Source organism: Adiantum capillus-veneris, chromosome 8 (genome assembly GCF_014529385.1).
Source record: "Adiantum capillus-veneris isolate H3 chromosome 8, ASM1452938v2, whole genome shotgun sequence".
NCBI lineage: Eukaryota > Viridiplantae > Streptophyta > Polypodiopsida > Polypodiales > Pteridaceae > Adiantum > Adiantum capillus-veneris.
Window position 1 is genome coordinate 104,571,881 of NC_140938.1, and position 24,555 is coordinate 104,596,435.

Consider the following 24,555-nt stretch of genomic DNA (forward strand, 5'->3'; position numbering starts at 1 on the left):
GAAGAACCATGAGAAATGGCTACATTATTGTTACCACCTTTTCTTTGAGCAACAATAAAATCCTGTTCAACTGCACATTGTCTAGTTCTATTTTTTTTGAAAAGTGACTCTTGAAACAATAATGTGCATAATGCATCAAATTTGACAACTTCAGGATTTCCTTGGGTCATGAGTCTCCAAGTACTAGCAAAAGTCTAGTAAGAATCTAGCAAGGCATCAAGAACAGTTTGCACAAGGAAACTGTTCGAAATGACTTCACCTACAGAAATAAGTTGCTTATTGATATCCTTAACACCAGCAAGGAAAGTGTCCATGTCATCTTCCTCATGCATAATCTTCGACTCTAGCTCTTTAAGCAACAATGCAATTTTTTGCTCATTGGCGATTTGCATAAAGACTAACCAGAATATCCCAAGCTTGTTTTGCAGATTTTGTTGAACGAATGTGGGGAGTAATAGTGCGCTTCACGGACAATACAATCAATGCATGAGCATGTGCATCCTTTACATCCCAACGAGCTTGCTCAACCGTAGGCAAAACAACTCTAACAGTAGTAATCCTTGCAGCAAGACTTGCAACATCCTCAACATCGCCTGTATCCTCAGAACTAGGACGTACATCAATGCCTTGCACAATGTTCCAAATGCCCTTTCACACAAGGACATGTTGCATCATGTAAGCCCACATAGGGTAATCGTCCCCATCCAACCTATCCTCTCAGCAGCAAACATCTTGAACACATCTCTGCTGTTGTCAGCCATGGCGAATGCTGCACCTGATATGAAATTTTCCCGAAAAGAGGAGAAACAGAGTGGGAACAACACGTGCTATATAGCACAAACCGTAGAAGACTGTACGGGAGCTGTTATGCAAAAAACAGCACTGACAGATATTTTGCACAAAATGACAAAATAGCATGCACAGTATTGCCTGTAGTGAAAACGGAGGGCAAAATGAGCCCGAATAAAAAATCTAAGCAAACTGAGTTCTTTAAGCTCACCCAGAATATTTGTCGACCTGCAAACGCTTGCCAAAGCTCACAAAAATCAGAGAAAGTGAGTAGGCGTGTGCTCGAGCTACTGGCGACTAAGCCTGGGAGGATGCAACATGCTCTGATACCAATTGTTGGAATTAGGGCTGCAGGAAAACACACACAACTTGGAGAAGACAAAGAAAGATCAAGGCACACAACAGAGAGTGTATTACTTAGTGTGCTATGGAAAGATTAGATATCCCTAGAGTGATGTGCGTATATAATATGCACGGGGGAAAAAACCTCCTAGTGAGGGAAAAAATGCCCCGGTGGTCCTAAGTGTGTTCAAACACATCACTACCACATGTATATGGTAACACTGATGAGTCTATGACAACCCTACGAATGATCTTACAAAGGGCCCAACTTCGGAGCAATTTGCACATTGCGTAGAGATGATGGGTTGGAGTGAAGCCACTGCCACGGTTCATGATTGTATATGTTTTGTACATACTTTTGTTCTTAGGTCACTTAGGGCGACATTGGCTTTTAAGTGGGAGGTTGGCCAACACCACTAACACCCAACTCTCACTCACTAACCTTATTCTTTGCATATAGTAGATGAATAAGGAGTCACAAATAATTCATGTTATAGTGATTCCACCAAGGAAGCATCTCCCTCTTCTCATCTCCTTCCTCATTGCACACGCATGCACGCACTCCTGCACCGTGCTCTCACAATTATAACCCATGTATGATAGTAGGTTTACTTTCCAAGCTACATGAATGACATAAGAGAGTTGGCTATTGGGTCTCCCCAATCTTACAAAAATAAAAAGTCTTTCAAAACATATTAAGTGCGTAAGTGAAAGGCGAGTTTAGGAAATGAAAAGACAAATGAAGTTGGAAAGTCAAAAGACATATGAAGGTGAAAGTCAAAAGACCTTTGTGTCCATATAAAGAGGTGGTCAGCTGCACATAGGTATATTTGTGTTTCTCTTCTCATTTATTTTCCCTTTAGCATTTTCTTCTCTTTAAAGTTCCTTGCTCTCGTTCTCTCTCTCTCTCTCTCTATGTTGTATTTGTCCTTCCCATCTAATATTATTGCAAATCTACATGCTTCATCATTTCCCATTGCTACGTGTTACAGACTAAAGCATCATTTTTGTTGTTGTTGAGGGAATTTTGAAATTAAGAATACCTTTTAACTTTGTTGAATCCATTAGGAATGACATAAGAGAGTTGGCTATTATGTCTCCCCAATCTCAAAAAAATAAAAAGCCTTTCAAAACATCTTTTTTTTTTCCATACAATCGTGGGTTGAGAGAATTTCTATTAACTTGAAAAGAATACAATTGCCCTTAAGCACTACATGTGCCTTGAGGGGGCTAGGGTTCTAGCAGAGGCTCGTACACAAAAAAAGAGAATATCAAACTAGAGATGATACACCTACCCTCTTGAGTATTCTAAGTAGCTCAATTCATGAATCCATTCTTCATCCTTGTCAGCTGATCCTCTTCTTGCTCCTACAACACGTATAAGCTCACTACTCAGACACACAATATCATCAAAATGAGCTACAACCAGTTTGTCCTCAAAATCTCGAAGGCTCCTAGACTTCTAGAGCTCGTTTAGGTAGCAAAATCTAGTAATTTGTGTGCACATCAAAACAGCTTGGCTTTGGAGTCCACGACCAAGATCAGGTCATCCATTAAGAAGATGATCGTCCAAGTCCTTTGTACCCATTTCTAAACCCTAGCGGCTAGCCCCCACGAAGTAGGGAACTTGCTAAACAGATGAAGGGGTCTTCAAAGACTTCCTTGCAGACAGAGCAAGTGTAGAGCCAATCCCTCTAGCACACATCTTAATCACAGTAGACAAGGCTCCCCAAAGCACCTTCCAGATGAATAGCTTTCAATCCCTTTAATCTCCCAGATGGTATGAACACTATTTTGCCATCGTTCTTGTGACTAGTATTTCTTTCCGATTCTGTTGAGTGGGGCAAGCCAGTCCGCTTTGTATACAAGTACATTATTGGTACTCTAGGTTAAGGGTGAGTTTAGGAAATGAAAAGTAGGCAAGGCTCACAAAGCACCTTCCAGATGAATACCTTTATGTATTCTGGCCCTTTAATCTCGTAGATTGTATTAACATTCTTTTTCCAACGTTCTTCTAACCAATTTTTCTTCCAGATTTTGTTGAGCGGGGAAAACCAATCCGCTTTGTATACCAGCACATTATATGCACTCTGGGTGAAGGGTGAGTTTAGGAAATGAAAATACCCATGGAAGTGGAAACTCAAAAGACTTTTTGTGTCCATAAAAATATAAATAGAGACGGTCGAGTGCACCTTGACACATTTATGCTTTTCTTTGCTTGTTTTTCCTTTAGAGTTTTGTTCTCTTTAGAGTGTACTTGCACTCTGTAAGTACTGAATATATACTTTTTGAAGCCATTAGGAGAGATATTGAATATAAGACATTGCATCTAGAGAAAGATTTGGATAATTCTCTCTTGCTATGTGCATAGCTTTATAAGTAAGCTCCACGTCTACAATATGTGTCTTGATTACCTTGTATTTGTTGGGTTTCCAAGCTCGAGTCTAGTAAGTGTCTACCTACACGAATGCTCTCCTAAAGCATGTAGTTAAAACCTCCAGTTTGCATGGCAAAGCAGCCTTATATATGTATCTTTTTAATCAATCAATCAAATAGAGTTGTTTTTAGCGTGTTGAGACTCTCTCTCTCTCTCTCTCGTTTACCTCGTTCTCTGTTGCATACTCAAACTGCCATGGTGACCCATCGGTTCCATCCTCCATAGCCCCGACACCCAACAAGTGGTATCAGAGATTCTTGGTGGCTTGTGCTTAGAAAACGCCGTGGGAAAGACTGCCTATGAAGAGGAAGGACAGGCTCACAATCTGCATGAAAACTCACCAAACCACTAGCAAAGATGTTGCCTAGACCTTCTGATGGAGTTACGACACTTGGAGGTCTGATATTTTTCCCTCTACAGTCTGGTTTGAGTCAACGTTGTTCGCTTGTCTGGTGTGCAACATACACCTTTAATTTCACGCTATTTTGAAATAATTAACACCTTACTTGTTCTTAGGCCTTCAACCAAGAGGATCTTCCCATTCCATTTTCCTTTAATTTCACGCTATTTTGAAATAATTAACACCTTACTTGTTCTTAGGCCTTCAACCAAGAGGATCTTCCCATTCTCTCAAAAAGTCCTTCACAACAGTGGTGGGGGTAATATCAAACACTTGTAGTCAACCAAGGGTTGTCTTTTGGTGCAACTCAAAACCCTACGCATGGTGGCAATGACATATTAACCAACTTCACCAACTCTTTTCTTAAAGTTTTTGCATCCCCTAGGCAAAAGCGGTAATTGTGATTTTTTAAGTGTTTCAAAACACTAAAGTTCAACGACTTCAAACTGGTCAAAATGTCGCCATCATGGAAAAGATTCGTATGCATGAAAACCAAGTTGCAAATGAATGAAAGCATTTGAGTACCATTCTGGAGAATAGGTTGCCAACTTTATTAAAGCTTAAAGTGGAGGTAGAGCGAGACATCAACTCTTTTTTAGGCATCTGTTGTCCTAAAAACTAATATCTAACCAACCCAAATGATTTCTCATATCGAACTAATCATTTGATGGGGAGATTAAACGAGAACAAGGGTTAGGATATAGACATGTGCTTACAGATCTATCTCAACAACACGAGGACAATGGTAAAGGGGCCCAAATGATGGTCTGTCAAAGAGCAAGGCTAACCAATGGAGCTTAAAAGACCTTAGGGTTAGCTTCATTGAAGACCTCCAAAGGTTAGTGTTAAAAGTCCTTTGACCTTAGGTAAGCAAGGGCTGAGCTTGAGGTGGGAACTCGACCAAGCTTGAGGTGCTTATCATGCTTACTGACTAAGATGCTTGAGGTGCTTCTCGTGCTTGTTGACCAAGGTGCTTGAGGTACTTGTCGTGCTTGCTGACCAAGATGCTTGAGGTGCTTGTCGTGCTTGCCGACTAGGGAGCTTGAGGTGCTTGTGGGAACACTACCCAAGCTTGAGGTGCTTTGTCATGCTTGCTGACTAAGGTGATTAAGGGTGAGGTGCTCCACAAACTCAACAAAGATCCCTACAAGGAGGGGGAAAGCCCTACAACAAGGGGCTAGAGAGAGAACACACACACCCTCACACAAGGCAAGTTTGGAACAAAGAAAGCAAATAGGACACTTGTCAAGCTCCTCGTCATGTTACCCTCACGGTGTGACTAAAGCCTATTGGTTGGCCTCCCAAGGGGTCCAATGATAATTTAGTTAAATTAATTAATGGTTTTTGCATTTATCAAGTCCTCTCTCTCAAAGGGGAAAGGGGGACACTTGTCCCAAGGTTAGCATGCTTGCTTGATATGCATCCTGCATGTGATTGGCCATGCTTGAATGGGTCAATGAATTTATTTCATGAGCTAGAAGAGGGGGTCAACCAAGGAAGCAAGGGGGTTTCTTGGGGGGTATACTCTCCCCCACTCTCTCTCTCTCTCTCTCTCTCTCTCTCTCTCTCTCTCTCTCTCTCTCTCTCTCTCATGGTGTGAAGTGCAAAGTGCAAGAGCTCCATCTCCTTCTCCAAGCTAGTAGAGAAGTTGAGAGCCTACACCAACACTCTTGGCTATGGAATGCAAATACAACCAAGAGCCATTCTTCAATGCTTAATCTTGCCATCTTCTCCATCTTCATTACTATGCTATTATGTATGCTAGCAAGAAGAGCGATGATACGTGAGGAACTACTTCTTTGTCCTATGGAATGTTTCTTCTTCCTCCTCCCTACCCTTATTCCCCGCTAGCTCTTTCTACCTCTGAAGGTGTTTGAGGCCTTGGGACTGAGGCTTGGGATAGTTAATGCTTTTGACAAAGTTTATGTTATGCTCGTGATGCATGAAAATTTCCATCTTCATTGCATCACTTAGGTCACAAGGAGCACAAAGATTGTATTGTACCAAGTCTCTCTTAATGGGAAAATCTATAATACAAATGCCTATTGGAGGGGGGGCCGGCTCCACATAAATCCGGTCCTCAATTGTTGTCATGTTCTCTAAACTCTCTCTCTTGCAAAAGTATTGTTCATGCCAAGTTAACTAAGTACTATGTTTATGTTGCTACCATCAATTAAGTTCACCCTCTATGCTCTCAAAGTAATCTCACAAAAGTGCTTTCTCTAATTTTCTTGATTGCGCTACTCTCAAAGTTCATAGGCCATTTCCATTTGGTTTCTCTTTTCTTGCTTAAGAAGGGAGGGTCCTTAAGTAGCCTATTAATCGTTGATTTTGTTAATTATATTAGGGTAAGAGGGAATGGGATCTATTGTCGATTTTGTTGAGCCCACTATGTGGGATATGGTGCACACCTCGGGAGCTTTGGTCTTAATAATGGAGTCTTTTTTTAGACTGGCCTACAACTTTACCATTATTGATGAGCCATAAGAAGTCTGAAAGGAGCTATCCCTCAGTAACTCTGTAATATTAGACCCACTCCACTACTCTCTATAATTAACCAATTCAAGCCATGGGTAAGGGAGTTTACAAAGGTAAAAACAAACTCTCTCTTGAAGAGCTTAAAGCTTTTCACAAGGACCATAAATGTTTTAAGTGTGGGGAGCAAGGACATGGATATCGTTCTTGCCCCAAGAGAAATGCCCGCAATGAGACTCCTAGAGCTTCCACCATCGAAGCTCCAAAAGAGGATGCTCATTGCAAAGGATCACCTCTCTCCTATGCTTGGGGAAAGGTAAGGGAGCATGATGGCCTCATCTTGTTTGATCCTGTCTCTACTCACAACTTCATATCAACGGAGTCGGCCACCAAGTTGGGCATTCAAGCTTTCAAGATGGGAGATACTGTAACGGCCGATGCCACTTTCAAGGGACAGCAAGCCTCCGTTACTCCCTTGATTGGGAAGTTGAGGCTTCATGTCCAAAGCTATGTCGACAAAGAAGACTTTTTCATCTCTCCTCTCCAACATGAGGATGCTATCCTAGGGGCACCATGGTTCAACTGCATGGCTGCCAACATGAAGTTCCCTGAAAGGAGAATCTACTTCACCTACAGGGAAAAGTGCATGTATATAGATGCTAGTGAGTCTGGTCGTACTATACTACTTGTAAATTCTCCTGCTTTTGACAAATCAATGAAGAGCTCAGTTTCTGCGTACATGATTTTTCTCAAAGAATCCCTAAAATATCCTAATGTTTTATCAAATGTAAATGGTAGGAATCAAGAAGAGTTAGACTTGTCTAATTTTCTAAAAGGATTCCAAGATGTGTTCATCGATGATATCCCTATGGACTTACCTCCAAAACGAGGGGATGATGACCATCGAATTGAGCTCCGACAAGGAAGCTCACTGCCTAACAAGCCTCCTTATCAAGTTTCCCAAGCTCAACAAGAGGAGATCATGAGACAAGGTTGACAAAAAAGGATAGTGAGGCCTAGCTCCTCTCCCTTTTGTTTTCCAGTCCTTTTAGTGCAAAAGAAAGATGGTACATAACGTATAGGTGTAGTAGATTGACCTTAAAAGTGGCTATCATTAAATAAGGTGTAAGACCGGGGGGGACTGGACCATGCAACTCTCCACCCAACCGTGCCATATATAGACTCCTAGCCCCTAAATATATCGCCCCTTGACCGCATGTTCATCCTAGCCCTTGGCCCTGCCCTTGGCCTGACATTACTCCCCCCTTGGAGAAGCGTTTTCGTCCTCGAAAACACAAGTGATAGTGTCTTCGTAAGAACACTGATGTTTTCCTTATTGGCATCCTCTACACGGGCCAATTGTCCATATGACCGATACCTGGTGCAGTGAGGAGGTTCAATGAAACCAAGAGCAACATCTTGATTTTCAACATTGTTGTCCTTTTGCAACCACCCGTATCTAAATGGTAACTCATGATAACTCATGTGAGTATCTTGAAAAGCTCATAGCTACTGAAAGATAGAATAGGGAGTGTCCTCATGTCAGACTTCTGAACCTTTTGGAACACACAGAACCACATGTTCACCCCTTACAAAGATTACATGCCAACATACTCTGTCAGCACACCTACTAAGTCCTTGACTTATGAAACAGTCAGTATCCAACCCCACCACAACAGGTGTTCAAAGTTGAAAACCTAACCGAAGAAAATTCTAGAATAAGGAGAGAATCACCTATTCAGAATGCATTGTGATAACGTATGCTCTTAGAAGATCCTTTAGCGCGGTTTACTAATGTATCCGCTTAGCATATCCTTTAGTACTAAATAGAATACTTGTAAGCTGCCCATCCAACGTGGGATGAATAACAGCAGTAAGAGTGAGGTACTTTCCCCAACCACTTAGAGACAGTCTTCCATGACTGACGACAAACTATGACTCAACCATTGAGTATCCAGCCATATACTCGATATGGAATGGAGACAACCAACTAGGTTGAATGTAGATTGGAGGTTCCAGCAACCAATCACTAACATCCATACTCAGCCATCACCTTGTATGGTAGGGTGTAAACTCATACAAAATCTGCAAGAGAGATTGCACTAGCAATGAAAAAGGGTGCAGAAAGAATAAAGTCCACGGATTTGCATGCCGCTCCAAATAAATTTGTGTTAAACACTAGGGCCCATAACACCTAGTGTGCATGCATTTAACACAAACATATCCAAACCGCAATTCCATGACGAAACTTTCCACGATACTTACGTGAAAATCTTGCAACAAAGTTGGACCATAATAGAATGTGACAACCCGGTCACACCTAGGAACCAACCATGAGACCTTCTCATGAACGTAGCATACTTTGCAGCACAAGTTGGACCATAATAGAATGTGACAACCCGATCACACCTAGGAACCAACCATGAGACATTCTCATGAACGTAGCATACTTTGCTATATGTAGAAACGACCTTCCATTAAGGTGGTTTCACAGCACTTGTAATCACAACAAGTCTGTACTTAGTACCCGACAATTCTTTGGCCACTGAAATTGTTCCTGATACTGTGTGCGTCAATTGGTCTAATGAACGGATGCGACCAGCACCTAGGGACTTCGTCGTGACACATCATTTCGAATTGGGCGCCAGTGTCAGTCCCACAGACTCATATTCTCCACATGTGGAATATGTCTCAAGTAAGGATGCCAGGAAAAGTGACATCCATCAAGTACGAGCTGTACTTGTGTGTGGAGGTAACTACGAACACTTTGCGACGTGAGTGAGAGGGACCCTCATTATCATGCTCCACACTGGCTAAACCAAGCTCCTTGAGTTCCTAGACCATGTTGTATCCCATGTGACAACATGTGCCAAATCGAACCCTACAAGTAGGTTCGTAACAACAGAAGGCAAAAAGGTAGATTGGACACTTGGCCCAAAATACTTTGTGCCGACATGCCCTTGGCATGGCTCTGTAACATTCAAGCGTACTTATACGTCTTGAAAAACCAAGTAAAGCATACTGAAAAAGGAATAACACCAAATCAATAGATGCGTACCTGGAGATTTGAACGGAATGTTCACTTACCAGTATTCAAACGGAGAGGAGCACGTCTCCTACCTGAAAAAAAACAAACAGTATTGCACTGGAAACCATGGGTGTTGCCCTCACAATCCAACCCCTTTGGTTAACATCTACGTAGTCAAACTCCTTGGTAAGACCCTCTGTAGAAACTGCATAACTAGCAGGTAACGGTTATCAACATAGTCAACCGTATAGAATCTACGTTGTCAAACTACTTGGTAAGACCCTGTGTAGAAATTGCTCAACTAGCAGGTAACGGTTATCAACATAGTCAACCGTATACATATTGATTGGAATCAACCAGAAGTTGAATTTGTCCACTACCGCGTGGTAGATTGCGAAATTTGTTCCTTGAAAGGCTAACTGGGAGAGATCAAACTGTGATCCTCAATGCCTATGGGATGATGTAGCAGTCACCCGCCGGGTCATACCCCAAAACAATATGTCCATAGACACTCCGTAGTGCTATAGAGAGAACATGGAATCCACACAAGTGGACTGCCTAGCTCTGGTGGACAGCCATGCTATCACAACTGATTGCTGCATCTATACTTCCTTGTATAGATCAACTGCTATGAGTTGAAGATTTATCAAAAACTCAACTTGAGTGTCGCACTGAAATCTTGTAGTGCAAAAATGACACTGTAAACATCCTGAATGAGAAGACCCTTGCTTGTCCATTAATGTCAATGTATACTTCCCTGGGAAGATCTGTTCACTCTTGAAAACAAGCACCCAAAGAATGTGAGCATTGGGATCTTACCCTAGGTCTGACAATGGCTCTTAGCTTGTGTGGCTCATAGCCCTTATGTCAGTTAGTGTTTAATCGACAAACCGATGAAAACTAAGTTGGATGGCGTCTTAGTCGATTTATAGCTGAGAGTTGAAGCACCTTGGCTTAGGCTAACTCACGAGCAAAACATATATCAAAAGCTTCTCGGAAGATTTTCATGTTTCCCTTAAAGAGATAGAGAACTAGAGACATGCTGGGCTGAGGAACTTTCCTTAAGAAACACAACCACATCTTGATCTCGACATTGGTAGTGGTACATCATAACGGAATATCACCACACTTAAAATGGGAGCAAACTGCTGGTCATACCAGTTCCCCAAACTTGTGTGCCAATGCCTGTGATTCTAGGTCAATGGGCAGTAACGCGACAAAAGGGAGAAGCCTCGCTTCGTGTAAAAGTGCCAAAGCACTTTGCTTTGCACAATGACACTAATTGCGAAGGAAAGTGTAAACATGGAAAAAACAAGAAAAACTTAAACTTGGCTAACCTGGTTGATGTTGCTATAACCAGTGGTCCCGAGATTTTGTGGAAGAAAACTCGCTCAAATGTAGGTCAGAACCCTCTCTGTTGGGCAAGAGAGAGTTGGCATATATATCATATACATGCTCTGAAATATCCGGCCGTCATATGTAGAAATTTGCCTAGGGCGTGTGCTCATAGCATACCCCACCTACAAGATTCTTAAATTGAAGCCTTGCTTCACATAAATATGTGTGTGTTGACAGCCAATTGGATGTGGCTGCAAATATCATGACATCCTATGTTGGCTTGTAGAAACAGTTCCAAGGAGTCGGCCATGCCGAGCAACTTGCTGCCTTCAACAAGTCTAGTAATAGGCCTTGCCTTTGAAAGAAAATGTAACCTTTGACGAGCGTGCTCTATCAAGATACGTAGGAGAAACCATGCCTCAGATAATTATGTCTGGCCTCATTGCCAATAAATGCTATTGACGACATATGTCATAGCGAATAGAGTCAACTGTGTCGATCATGCACATATAATGGACCTTGTCAAATTGTACCGTCTATCGAAGAGATTTGCATGACAAACTGTAGGCCTTGCCTACACTTACCGTACTGTAACTAGAAATGGTCATACCATACAGTTGCAAAAATTTCCCCAATGAATATGCTCCGAGCATACTCCAAATGTTGATACATGCCATGCATGATAAAAAGTCGCAAGGGTTAACATTGGAGTGGTGTAAGCAACACCACAGTGGTGTATGCACGTAATGAGCCTTGCTCAATGATCAAAACAACATGTTGAAGACCAAGTGAGCCGTGCTCCAGCATACATTTAACAGCTGCACACTGAGAATGAATCAAACAAGAAAAGTGCAACAAATCGTCATACCTTGTCTTGGAAGTGTAGCGATGAATATTATTCATGTCGTCATCGTCACAGCTTCGTGAACGCAGGAGTTGCATCATCATTGATGCTTCGGCAACTCGAAAAACCCAGAGAAACTCCTAGAAAACACGACCTTGCCGTGCATGATATTGACTTGCCTGTCCTTGCATGCCACAATGATGGCGATCGTGCTTACCCTTTTAAGTCAGATTGTCCACATGGCCAGTGCTTTACTCAAGCTGCTGCCAGTCTGCCTTCTGAAAATCTACAACCCGAATGACCTTCCTTGTCATGGCATGATTCGGCGACGGTATTGATTTCGAGTTGGGCGACCGTGTTGCCCTTGCATGACTGCCACTTGGCTTCCAATCCCTCAGCTTTGGTTTTCCTCCCGCAATCAAGCATGTCATCTCGGCATGTGAGGTCGTCCTGCAAGGCAAACAATCCGCTCGAAGAGGCTACGACGCCTCTCGGCCCCGTTCCCAGCTCCTGCGAGTGTTTGGATGCTTGCCTCTAGTCCTCCGGTTTTGCAATAGTCATGAGGGCCCTCCTTCTTCGGGCGACAGTGGATTCCTGCCTACGGTGGGACAAACCCCTTAGGGTGGCCTTAGGGCGACCGCTTGGGCGGCCAGTTGTGAACAGCAACATAAAAACAAAAAAAATTCCCTGTGCAGCGATGGCGGGCTGCAGCAGTTCCGCGTGAGGGACCTAAAGTGCCGTCTGTTGCGAACCGAGGCTTGGCCCTGTGTCAAAAAACGCTGCCTGTAGCCTCGCGACCCCAACGAGACCGGCCCCATCCCTTTCTGTGCACCTTGACCTTGCCCGCCTCCTCGGCACTAGCGGCCTTGCACACGCCATGTCGGCTGCTCTAAAAGTCTTGCATGAACATGCACAAGGATGAGGACCACGCCCTTCCTTCCCTACGTGCGAGGGTTTACTCTCCTCGGTTCTCCATGAACGCCCCAGAGAGAGAGAGATTCCGAAAGAGAGGGAGATCCACGCTTGAGAGAGACCGAGCTCCATGCCTTCTCCTCCGCCATGGCTCCACCTTCCCCCTTTCTCTCCACCTTGCTCTGATACCAATGTAAGACCGCGGGGGACTGGACCATGCAACTCTCCACCCAAACGTGCCATATATAGACTCCTAGCCCCTAAATATAGCGCCCCTTGACCGCATGTCCATCCTGGCCCTTGACCCTGCCCTTGGCCTGGCATAAGGATAGTGGATGAAGATATCCTAAAGACCGCGTTTCATACAACATTTTGTCTTTATCCATTGTGACCGACCAGTTCCATACTCCATAGCCCCGACACCCAACAACTGGCAGTTTGCTCCATCGATTCCATCCTCCATAGCCCCAACACCCCCCCCCCCCCCCCCCCCCCCCCCCCCCCCCCCCCCCCCCCTCCCTCTCCCTTTCCCTTTTTCTTTCTTTGTGTTCATAAATGTGCAAGGCAATCCTCCTTCACTAGCCTCTAATTGTTGTAAAGGAGCACTACAAAAGAAATATGGAGATCTCACTCTCTCCCTCTAAGTTTTATAATGCATGCAGAATAAGGCCAACGAAGACAAAACCACATTTAGCTCAAAATTGTTGGCGGGAATCCACTCTATTGGCTCAATATACAAGAAATAAATGATCTTGTATGGTAATATACGTTTTCACTCATTGTTGTTCATGAACACGATGGTGATGTTGAAGGTTGTACAATATCCTGTGAAGAGTAGTCTACAGAAACACCCTTCTAGATAGACATGATCAAAATTTGGTGGTACTCCATGTTTGGAGTGTAAGCCACTCTTTCAAATGCCAATAATTTGACACAGAGTAACCTATACGCTTTGTCAAATGCCACCACTACTACTAGAGGTAGCGGGTAAGAGCACTCGCTTTCTTAAGGTTGTATTTAGAAGCAAAGCCCAGGACTCATGTTGAGGTAAAGACTTGCTATGATAGAGAAGGAAAGCAAGCAACACACAAAACAATAAAAGCGAATAATAGCAAAAGTTTGCGCACGAGCATAGTGGGTGTGTGTTTATAATTTTTTTTTATTTTTTAAATTGGATTCTACCTCACTTTCAATTTCTTGAAAGAGATGGTGCAACATGTCCAATCCTTTAAATTGGATTCTACCTCACTTTCAATTCTTGAATGAGATGGTGCAACACGTCCACTTCAAACTTTGGGCTTGCATGATTTCGGCAAATAGGCTCTTGCTATTGTGGTTCACTTAATGCATGTTGAGGGTGGGCAATCTCAATCATTGTGCATCTCGATAGATCTTTGATTTGGAGCAAGAAATCCTTGATGGGCTCGGCATGTGCGTTAGTAGATTGACCGCCATATTAGACAAAGTTTAGAAGGTTGACCAAGTTTTGGCTTTCGCACGTGATTGTAATATGGCCGCAAGCGATATCCATCGACATGCTTCAAGAGTATTCTAACCCGAAATAACGTTGCAAAAAGCTGCACAATTGCTACCCATGCAAGCGATATCCATCGACATGCTTCAAGAGTATTCTAACCTGAAATAACGTTGCAAAAAGCTGCACAATTGCTACCCATGCAAGACACTTCAAACGTTATTGTAAGAACTATAAGTTGATCTGGAGATTCCACACTCTCAAAACCGATTAGTAATTCATCTTGCTTGCATACTAAGGGCTACTAACGTTGCAAAAAGCTGCACAATTGCTACCCATGCAAGACACTTCAAACATTATTGTAAGAACTATAAGTTGATATGGAGATTCCACACTCTCAAAACCGATTAGTAATTCATCTTGCTTGCATACTAAGGGCTACTAACGTGTGAAGAGGCTCAAATTAGGCACCCTTCCCTTTTTTGAAAAGGAAGTAAAAGAACGTCGCTTCACCACCTTTTGGGCGAGAGTTGGATGAGGTGGGGGAGAGGTTGCCCATGTTGAGGGTGCATATTTGAATCTTTTTATTGGCCCCAACTCAATACATCAACTAGACGACACGTGTGCGCACGCAGCGTGTGTAAGTAGTTGGATCTTCCATTCATTCTGTAGCCTAAAGAGTTCTCTTGGTGGTCTCTCATTGCAGCAGCAGAAGCTTACATGCGAGAAGAAGGAATTGCAGAACTGGGTTCCCAGCCATCCACCAACAGGCCTCCCGCAGCGGCGGCCCTTCCTGACCCTTATGCGGATGCACCCTCCCACCTGGTCCGCCCTCACCACCTCATTGTCATGGTCAATGGCATCGTTGGAAGGTTGGTCACCTCGACTCTGCTTCTCTTTTGCTTGATCGCTGCATTTTTGTTCTTAATATCCAGATAGCTGGAGAACCTCATGCAACCTTACTGCATATCGGATTGACACAACCATTCAAGCCCACCAAATTAGCATAAAATTCAAATCCCAAGATTACCTTAGAGCCATGGATGGGTCACATGAGAGAGATGAGAGGAGCACAAAACCTGAGAGAGAGAAGAAGAAGAAGAAGAAGAGAAGAGAACTTCTGAAACAATCCCAAGAGACCTCATAGATCTATCGGACAAGTCTTGAACTTAAGAGGGAATTAGGGTAACCAATCTACCACACTTGGGTGAGAGAGATTATTCTAGCGTCCTCTTCTTATTCTCATACGCATGCCCGCGCGTACACACTCACGCACTCACGAGGAGTTAATTTTGTAGGAACAATCCTAAGAGACCCTATAGATCTACGCGAGGAGTCTTGAACTTAAGACTTATTGATTGATTGATGTGTGTGTGTGTGTGTGTGCGCGTGTGACATGTGTGTGTGTGTGTGTGTGTGTGTGAGAGAGAGAGAGAGAGAGAGAGAGAGAGAGAGAGAGATTTAATTATCGTTTACGGAGGTGAGATATGACCCATGGGTCCAAAGCGAAACATTACATCTGTTCTTTGGGGGTGGAGGCATTAGATACATATCAGTTAGGGACTCAGGGTCCATTAGGGGGTAAAAAGAAAAGGAAAAGAACAAGAACAAAACCTAAGGGGCCTCAGGTGGAGGGGGAGTTGGCGTGGGAGTTCAAAAATCCTGATTGATGGCTTTACTGCCATGGTAGATTGCTCATTTACCTTGTTTACGGGCTTCATGCATCTTCTTGAGCTCGCTTGCTTTATGCTTGAGTTGATTTGCAGTCAATTTCTCGGTGATTCAAAGCTTTGTCCCCTTGAGGCGGTAGGATTGGCGTAGCAGGCTGCACCCTCGTCCGTTCTTCTTGGTTCTTGAAAGTGAGGATGCATTAGCCAGGTGGCATACGCCTATGCGTGTCGTTGATCCAAGAGACAGTGTTGAGCTCGATGTTGATTGGCTGAAGAATGTCATTGAGCTTGGTGATGGCTTCTGCTAGGGTGTCCTCTTTGGTGCACCATGGTGGGGAGAATCCTCCAATCCTAATCTTGAGGGCAACGGATTCTTGTAGGCGGCATTCTTGTAAGTTTGCTTGTATTTTTATCGATCTTCTTATGCACTGCCTCATGGGCCTCTTTTTGAGCCACCTTGATAGTCTCAGTGAGAGAAGCTTCGACTTTGCGTATTTTTGTGACATGAGTTTCTCTCTTCTTTGCCTTCGTATCCTCAAGCTTACTCAGGCGTTGTTGGAGCTGAGATTCTCCAAAAAAAGTTCTTGGATCTGAGCCTCTAGGGCCATGATCCTTGCGTTTTGGTGAGCGGCGGGATCCTTCTTGGGCGTAGCGACACCGCAAGAAAACTCTTGCGTGTGTGTTGTGGTTATTTTACCAAAATCGGGTTAGAGTAGGGGAATTTCAGCCCGATAAAAGTGGGACATCTTGTAGAAGTTTATAAGTTTTTCTCACGTGCAATAAGAATAAAGAAATAACAGAAGGGGCGCCAACCTTTGGGCCAATTGGGTGTCGTTGTTTTCTTGGGAGTGCTCTAGCTACCAAGCCGTGTTTTGTTTTGAAGTGTTAAATTCCAATCACAGGCTTATTCGTGAAGTTTCTTTGTGTCGTAAAGTTCAAGTAAAGATCAGGTGAAAGCTAAAGTCTACCGCCCTACGGGCCGGTTTCATGGTTTTGTGCCGGGAGAGAATCACTTTTTTTTGAAGAAGTGAGCCTTGGTTGAGTTTTGGCGAAGACACATAGCATAGGAATTTGGAATTACACTATGGCTCACAAGACGAATGACACCAGGGAAGGGGGTTCCTCTTCACAGGACAGAGGTTCCTCCAGTGTTTGAAGTTGGAGAGACTTCACGGTCACCAGTGTCTGTGCCTTTTGTTCATGTGAATGCTCCACAAGTTCAAGGATTTATGACTATGCAACTAGAAGAGGATGTGTTCAAGACACAGCTCGTTGCTGCCGTGAATGTGTTTTCTCGGTTGGTGTAGAATTCTAGGTTTATGGAATTTCTGCAAGCGCCACAAGTGTCACAACCGACAAGACAACTTTCTCATGCAGGAGAGCCCGTTGAGGCTCAAGCCCAGGTCCTTATGCGTCCCAGCTTGGCAGGGAGCGCTTGCATGTTGCGGAATCAGTTGGGGATCCAAGGCAAATTCCTTCTGTCCTCGAACAGGTGGTCAGGAGACTAGTTCCACAGGCTATACCAGTTTAGCCAGCCGCCTTTCAGAGTGCAAATGCTGGTTTAAATGGATGGGAACTAATCTTCAAGCTATGCGTCAGGTTTTTCCACCACCCACGGTATATCCTGGGTATTTCAGGGGTGGAATTTGGATCAGTGTTTCAGAGCATGGCTGGTTATGCACCTGGAAACCAGCAATATATGCCAGGAATAGTCTCTTGCGGTATGCATGGCATGATGCCAAACCCCATGTATGGTAATATCGGCTTACAGCAAGGGTTTCAGTGCAAACAAGGCTAGTTTGGGGTGCCACATGCTGCTTTTGGTATGGCTGTTTTTCGAATCAGCAAGCAAATGTGACACTAGGGAACCAAAATGTCATGGGCCAAAGGGCACAGATGATCCCCAGCACTGTACCCACGTTGCAAACAATTCTCTATGATAATTCTGGTGTCACAAACTGATGACGTGGCCACTGGCATGACCACCCGGGCAGGACCAGGTGACATGGCAGGCTGCACGGAGATCCCACAAATTACGCTGACTGTTGACGTAGCTGCCGTAGGGATTTTCTGCAAAAAGCGACGACATGCTGACGTGGCTGCTGTACGGATTTCCGCCTATTGCGTTGATTGCTTTTTTGGGCAGTTTTTAGACTAGATGCTTTTGGGACTTGACTGCTTTTGAGTTTACTGCTTTTGGGGCTCTTCTTTCGGGACTTCCCTTGTAAGAATAAATAGACCCTTGGGGCCTCACTCTATGTAAGAAACTTGGACACTCCAAGTTAAGATTCTACTGCAACACAACAGGAATTCAGTTCAAAACAGTTCACAGTTTACAATTGATTCGACATGGCCTGGCGGAATTCCGTGCCTAGGGATATTGGCCCCAAAGACTGCCGCCCCTTTCGGTATTTCTTTTTGTATTAATCTGCAACTCCAAAGTACAAGGGAGTGGGAGGGTCTCACTCTCAGACTTTGCGTCCAGATGCTTTGCAGAGTGGGAGCCCTGCCCACACTTTTAAAGGTTACAAGGGTTGCTAAAAGCAGAGCCCCAAAAGCTTCAAAATTAAAAAGCTTTCACTCTCAAGCCTTATTGAGTAAAATAAAGCAATTCAATAAAGTTCTCTCTCTCTCTCTCTTGCTACATTGCATAGAATACAGCAGGCCCAAAAAGCTGAAATCCGTACGCTACTGCCACGGCATGTGTCCGTACTGCTTTTCCGTGAATTGCGCCGCAATCTACGGGAGTCCGTACGACAGTGCCACATCAGCATTCAACCGAAAATTCGGGAGCTTCTGCCATTGCAAGAGAGTGTGTGTATCTAGTCTGCAATCCTAAGGATATGCCATGTCACTGGTTTGTGACATATCCCCCTCTTGAAAGCATTGTAATTGCCCTCGATTATGCCTGCAAAACAGACAGAGGCCATAAACTGTCTTAGCAAACACTACCTGTTAGTACCGACGCACTAAGAAACACACATCTAGCACATGTACCAATCGACAGGACATCACATGACAAATCACATTCAAAAATTCATTCGGATTTTAGACCATGATTAATCGGCAACGTATTTAGCAATCACATCTAGATCCACTCGGGACCTCACAGATGCCCGATTGACTAATCCTTATTGCAACCATGTCTATCGAGATCTTTCAGACCGAAATGCTGCAGTCATTTCGTCTATCAATTCCTGCACTTAAACAAGTCAAGTACAAATCAGTATCATATTATCGAGAATTCCAGTTCATAAAGTCATACAGCAGAATACTGTCAGCTCACAGTATCCCTGAAACTTGAAGGGACATCAGTGACTTTAGTATCAAAAATCGAGGCAATCTGTTGACAAAGGAGCAGAGCGACTCCCCTCTTGTGCATACCCGTTGCACCAGATTCCGCCCAAGCTGAGTTCGGGGTTCCATTTAGAATATAGACTGCTAATCCAAATGCTTCAAGGTAAAGATTCACAATCTGAGGAGTATCTGCTAGGTCCTCCTCCTTCATCCACTTTCGCATCCAATGCAGGATAGTTCTTGAATTTAACCAAGAACCACCTTATCACTTTACCTTAATCTTTTTGTCTTTATGTGCCAATATCTGTTCTGGAACAAGGATCTCCTCGTTTTCTTCCACTTCGGGTTGCTCATGAGGCTCCCCATCTTTGGGCACATTGCCTTTAAAAGGCTTCAAGAGACACATGAAAAGCATTGTGAATTCTCCAAGTGTCGGGCAGCTTCAGTCTATAGGAGACATCATTTATCGTTTCGAAAATTTGGAAAGGTCCGTAGTATCGCATACTAAGCTTTGGAAAAAGCCTCTCCTTTCCCTTTTTCTTTCTCAGGCTTGCCTTCTCAAAACGTAAGAGCACCCAATCGTTCTCCTTCAATCTCAAATCACGATGATGGCGATCTGCTGCCTTTTTCTGTCTTTCTTGAGATTTCTGCAAAGCCTCGCGGACCTTGGCAAAAGCTGTGTCCAAGTCACGCGTGTACTCATCGGTTTCAAAAATCTTATCTTTCGTGCTTAGGAAGGGTGGAACCTTCGTAGCACCTTCAATAATCTCAAATGGCGCCTTCCCCATCGAAGAGTGTATCGTGTTATTGTAGCCAAATTCCACCAAAGGTAATTACTTTTCCCATTGAGTCTTCTAATCCGAGATGTAAGATGTCAATAAATCTAGTACCACCGAATTAGCAATCTCAGATTGCCCGTCAGTCTGCGGGTGGAACGATGACGAGAACTGCAACCGCGTGCCAATGTTCTCCCAATTAGTCTTCCAAAACAAACTCGTGAATCTGGGGTCCCTGTCGGAGACAATCGTCTCAGGCATGCCATGTAATCTGAAGATCTGGGCCACAAACAGTCTCGCTAAGTGATCCGGCTTGACTGATTTCTATATTGAAATGAAATGAGCTTGCTTGCTAAATTTGTCAATAACAGTCCAGATACCATCGTGACCACTCTGTGTTCTTGGGAGATCAAAAATGAAATCCATTGCAGTACTTTCCCAGGGCCGGGTGGGTATGGCTAAAGGCTGTAACAATCCTTGTGCTTTATGCCTGTCAAACTTGACCTTCTGGCATACCAAGCAACTGCGTACAAAATCGTCCACATCCTTCTTGAGTCCCGGCCAAAAGAAGTATACCTCTACACCTTTTAAGGTGGTAGCTATGTTGCGGTGACCCGTAAAAGGTGGACATTGGCATTCGGTTAAAACCTTTTCCCTCAATGGCTGTGTAACGCACAACATGGTTTTCCTCATCAATTAGCCATCCCGAATGAAATATCCTGCTACTATCTCCCCATTCTGTATCCGAGTGAAAATATTTGCCAAATCTGTATCTGTGGCATACTGATTGACCATATCCTCGAAGCTCCTATGATGTATCGCGGAAATAGCCAGAACCAACGGCTTCCGAGACAAAGCATATGCCACCAAATTCTTGTGTCCCTGCACATGGACAATCTGGAAGTGAAAGTGTGACAAGATGTTCGCCTACCGCATCTGCTTTTCCGATAGTTGCTTCTGTGACAAGAAGTGGCGTAAACTCTGATGGTATGTGAAGACAGTAAAATCTGCTCCGAGTAGGTAATGTCGCCACTGAGTAAGAGCATGGATAACTGCCAAAAGCTCTCTCTCATAAATCTGTGCTGTCAATTCCGGCCTTGAGAACAATCGGCTCTTGTAGGCAATGACATGGCCTTCTTGCATTAAGACTGCACCTAGACTACGACCACAAGCATCACCATACACTTCGAATGACTTTTGCAAATCCGCAAAGTCAAAACTGGTCTTGTAGTCAATTTCTCTTTCAACGTCCGAAAGGCAGTCACCTCTGTGGGTCCCCATGAGAAAGGGACTCCTTTCTACGTCAACATATGCAAAGGGGAAGCAACCTCTTCAAACTTTCTAATGAACCGCCTGTAGTACGAACACAAGCCCAAAAAAAGCTTCTAACTTCATGGACATTCTTCAAATTGGGCCAATCACGGATAGTCTCTATCTTGGCCGGGTCCATCTGCACTCCTACTGTTGAGACAATGTGTCCCAAAAAGTGTATCTCGGGTAGGAAAAATTGACTTTTCTTCGCATTAATCACCAACTTGTGATCTCGTAATGCTTGAAAGACCTGTAGTACATGTTCTCTATGTTCTGCCTCATCATTGGAGAAAACAATGATGTTGTCAAAGAAAGTGCTAACAAATAGTCTATACTCTCGAAAAATCCTGTCCGTCATCTGGTTAAATGTCACAGGAGCATTGGTTAGGCCAAAAGGCATACCAAAAACTCAAATAACCCAAAAGTCGTCGAAAAGCTGTCTTGTAGACATCTGTCGGCACGATTCAGATCTGATGATATCTGCTTGTTACGTGTAGCGGAATGAATGTTGAACTTTGCTCAAGATGAGTGCTCCGAACTGTGCTCAAGGTTCCTTTTTCTTATGGAAGGGAGAGCCTTCCGTTCCTTTAGTGAGAGAGTGCAATGGACACAAACAAAGTGAATGGAAGTGCATGAGACTGAGAGATAGAGAGAGAATACGACACCAGAGACGTTGTAAAACCCTCCTCCGAAGGCCCCACTCTCTATGGCTAGAGTGGTCTACTTATGATTGCACAAATCTCTACAAGGCTTGGACTTGCCGACGATGTCAACGATGATGAGGACGACGACGAGACTGGCTGAAATCTGAAAACTCTTAAGGGTTGAAATTTGCAAATCTTTATCTGCTGAATTCTGACTCTATGCGGGGACGATGTTGATGACGACGATGCGACGACGACGCGCTGAAAAAGCAGATGCTGAAATCTGCATTTTCCGGGCTGAATCTGTAAACCTTACGGAATCTGACCGTGCGGCGAGGATCTGCTGCGGGAAGGTGAGATCTGCGAGGTTCGGGGGTGGTTCTGCGAGTGCTAAAGGCTGAAAACTGAAAACTGAAAACGCTGGTCCTATGGCTGATTTTGTCGTGATGATCTGCAAAAACGCTAGGGTTGTTTTGCAAACCAAAAACGCTAGCGCTGTTTCCTGTCCTGCTGCAAAAACGCAAGGGAATCTGCAGAGTCTGAGGTCGCCAAGCTGATGCAAAAGCAAAACGCTAGAATGATTTGAGTCCTTGTACAAAAACGCTAGCCAGTCCGCTGTGGAGCAAAAACGCTAGGCTATTCGGGGGTGTCCTGCTGAGAAGTTGCCTGTTGAGCAAGGTGCTCCTGCTACCTCTTCTACCAGAAAGTGCTATCGCTAGGTTTTTATTTATACAAACTTAGCAAAATTACCCTACCTACTTTCCAACAAAAGTAACTTAAAAATAATAAGTGAAAAATGTCAAAAATAGGGAAAATAGGTCTATGCACTGTAAAAATGCTACTGATGGGATCTGACTGGAATCTAATGGTCATGCTGTGTGCAACCAGAGGATATGCATCTAATCTAAGTGTCTGGACATGCACGGTCTGCGAACAGACTCACAAAAGTGCCAGATCACTTCCTATTCTAGACTGACTTGACTGAACTGAACCCTGATCATGTTGTAGCTTGTCCATGGACACATAGGGTTGGATGTGTCACATGACATTCCCTCCTTTTCAAAGTGAGGTACTGGTACCGAATTGTATGGCATCGAGGGAGATCGCCAATAGCATCCGGAATCTTGGAAGGGACTCTTTTCCGGCCCACTCTGATGTGTGGGTCGTGCGGTACTTGAACTTCATAAAGGTCTACAACGCTTGCTTCTTTGGGCCGCGCTGAAAGCGACACAAAGTCATCTTCAATGCTTCCACTTCGTCTAGAGTCATGCGACTACCTTCTTCAAGAATCTCCATGGCTGAAAATTCCTGAAACCACTTTCAACACAAAAACATGAACATACCTATTCCATGTAAAGTGACTGGAAAAATCTCATCTTCCTAAAAGACCATGCATGCAATGCAGGTGAACCAATAAACGCAGTGCCAAACCGTTCACCACACACGCAAACAATGAGATCGAATCTTGTCTTTCTCATCCAAATCAATTAACTGTGGCAATTCACAACGGAAATGGCCATGCTTGGTGCTCATACTTTCTTGTGCTCTTTCTACAAATGTGTCATGCCAAGGAAGAGACATGGAATGTGACTTCCTTGAATGCATACGTTTCAGCTTTTCATGAACAATCCTCATACATTCGTGCTCATTCATGAGTGAAACGTGCTCAACGTACAATATGTCATGCCTAGGAAAAGGGATCACGTAAAGACGTTGACGGAAATACAGGAAACGATCACGAATGAAACACTCGAACAATGCGTTCTGACGAATCATTCGAACACATAGTACTTCCTGTAAAGGTTCTTTCGAGTTTCAAAGGAGGCTCTAACAAACTTAGACACCCCAAGTCTAGATTCTACCACGACACAACAGAGATTTACTTTAAAACAATTCACAAAAGACGACACGCCAGGCGTAGTTCTGTGCCAAGAGATATTGGCCTTAAAGACTGGCTCCTCTTTCGGTATTTCTTTTTATATTAATCTATGTGCAAAGTACAAGAGTCCGCGAGAACTCACACTCAGACTCTGCGTCCAGATGCTTTGAGTAATGAGGCCCAAAAGACTTATTTATTGTTACAAGGGATGACCCAAAAGCAGAGCCCCAAAAATCTTTTAAACTCAAAAGCTTCTCAAAATTAAAGCAAAGTGTCCCAAAAGCTCGCTTGCGAAATTTCGGCCAGCCAAAAGCAGTAGCGTAATTTTTGGAAATCCATACACTGCCATGTCAGCATGTCAAAGGAAATTGCGGAGTTCCGTGCGGCCTGCCACGTCAGCCTGTTGGTGCGTTTTTTGCTGGCCTGCTGTCACGTCAACCTGTTGACCCATTTCATGGGGCTATGCTAGCAGGGTGTGTGTGTCTGGGACCTGCCACGTCACCAGTTTGTGACATACCCCTCTCTTGAGAGAATTGTAATCGCCCTCGCTGTCACAAGGCGGGCGCCACGTGCCAATAGAAAAGAACAGACTGAACAGACTTTTAGCACTTCAATAACAACTGAACTGAGAGAGAGAGAGAGAGGCGACACGGGACACGGAGTGGCGGAATTCCATCCCAGAGAGTATTGGCCCCAAACCTTGGCGCCCCTTTCGGTATTTCTTTATATTGCATCATCAAAGTACAAGCCGATACTCCAAACTCTGCACCTTCTCCAGGAAGCATGCCAGAGAATGAGCCCTAGCCTCATATTTAAAGGCCCTTGGCCTGAAAAGCAGTTTATATGAAAAGCTTTCAAACTCAAAAGCTTCTCGTCCAAAAAACATAAAAAGTTTTCAAAAACTTCTGGTCCAAAAAGCAATGCCAAAAGCTGCCAGCG

At 43.9% G+C, this 24,555-nt stretch overlaps 1 protein-coding gene across 1 annotated transcript in view; it reads left to right on the forward strand.

The window, feature by feature from the left end:
* Window positions 1-14,639: 14,639 nt before the first annotated feature.
* LOC147452676 (lipid droplet phospholipase 1-like) overlaps window positions 14,640-24,555 on the forward strand; it is a 46,583-nt gene continuing 36,667 nt past the window's right edge. The window contains exon 1 of the mRNA XM_086518304.1: window positions 14,640-14,911. Within this exon, the coding sequence (XP_086374430.1) occupies window positions 14,760-14,911 (152 nt within the window). The 5' untranslated portion in view covers window positions 14,640-14,759. The remainder of the gene's footprint in view (window positions 14,912-24,555) is intronic.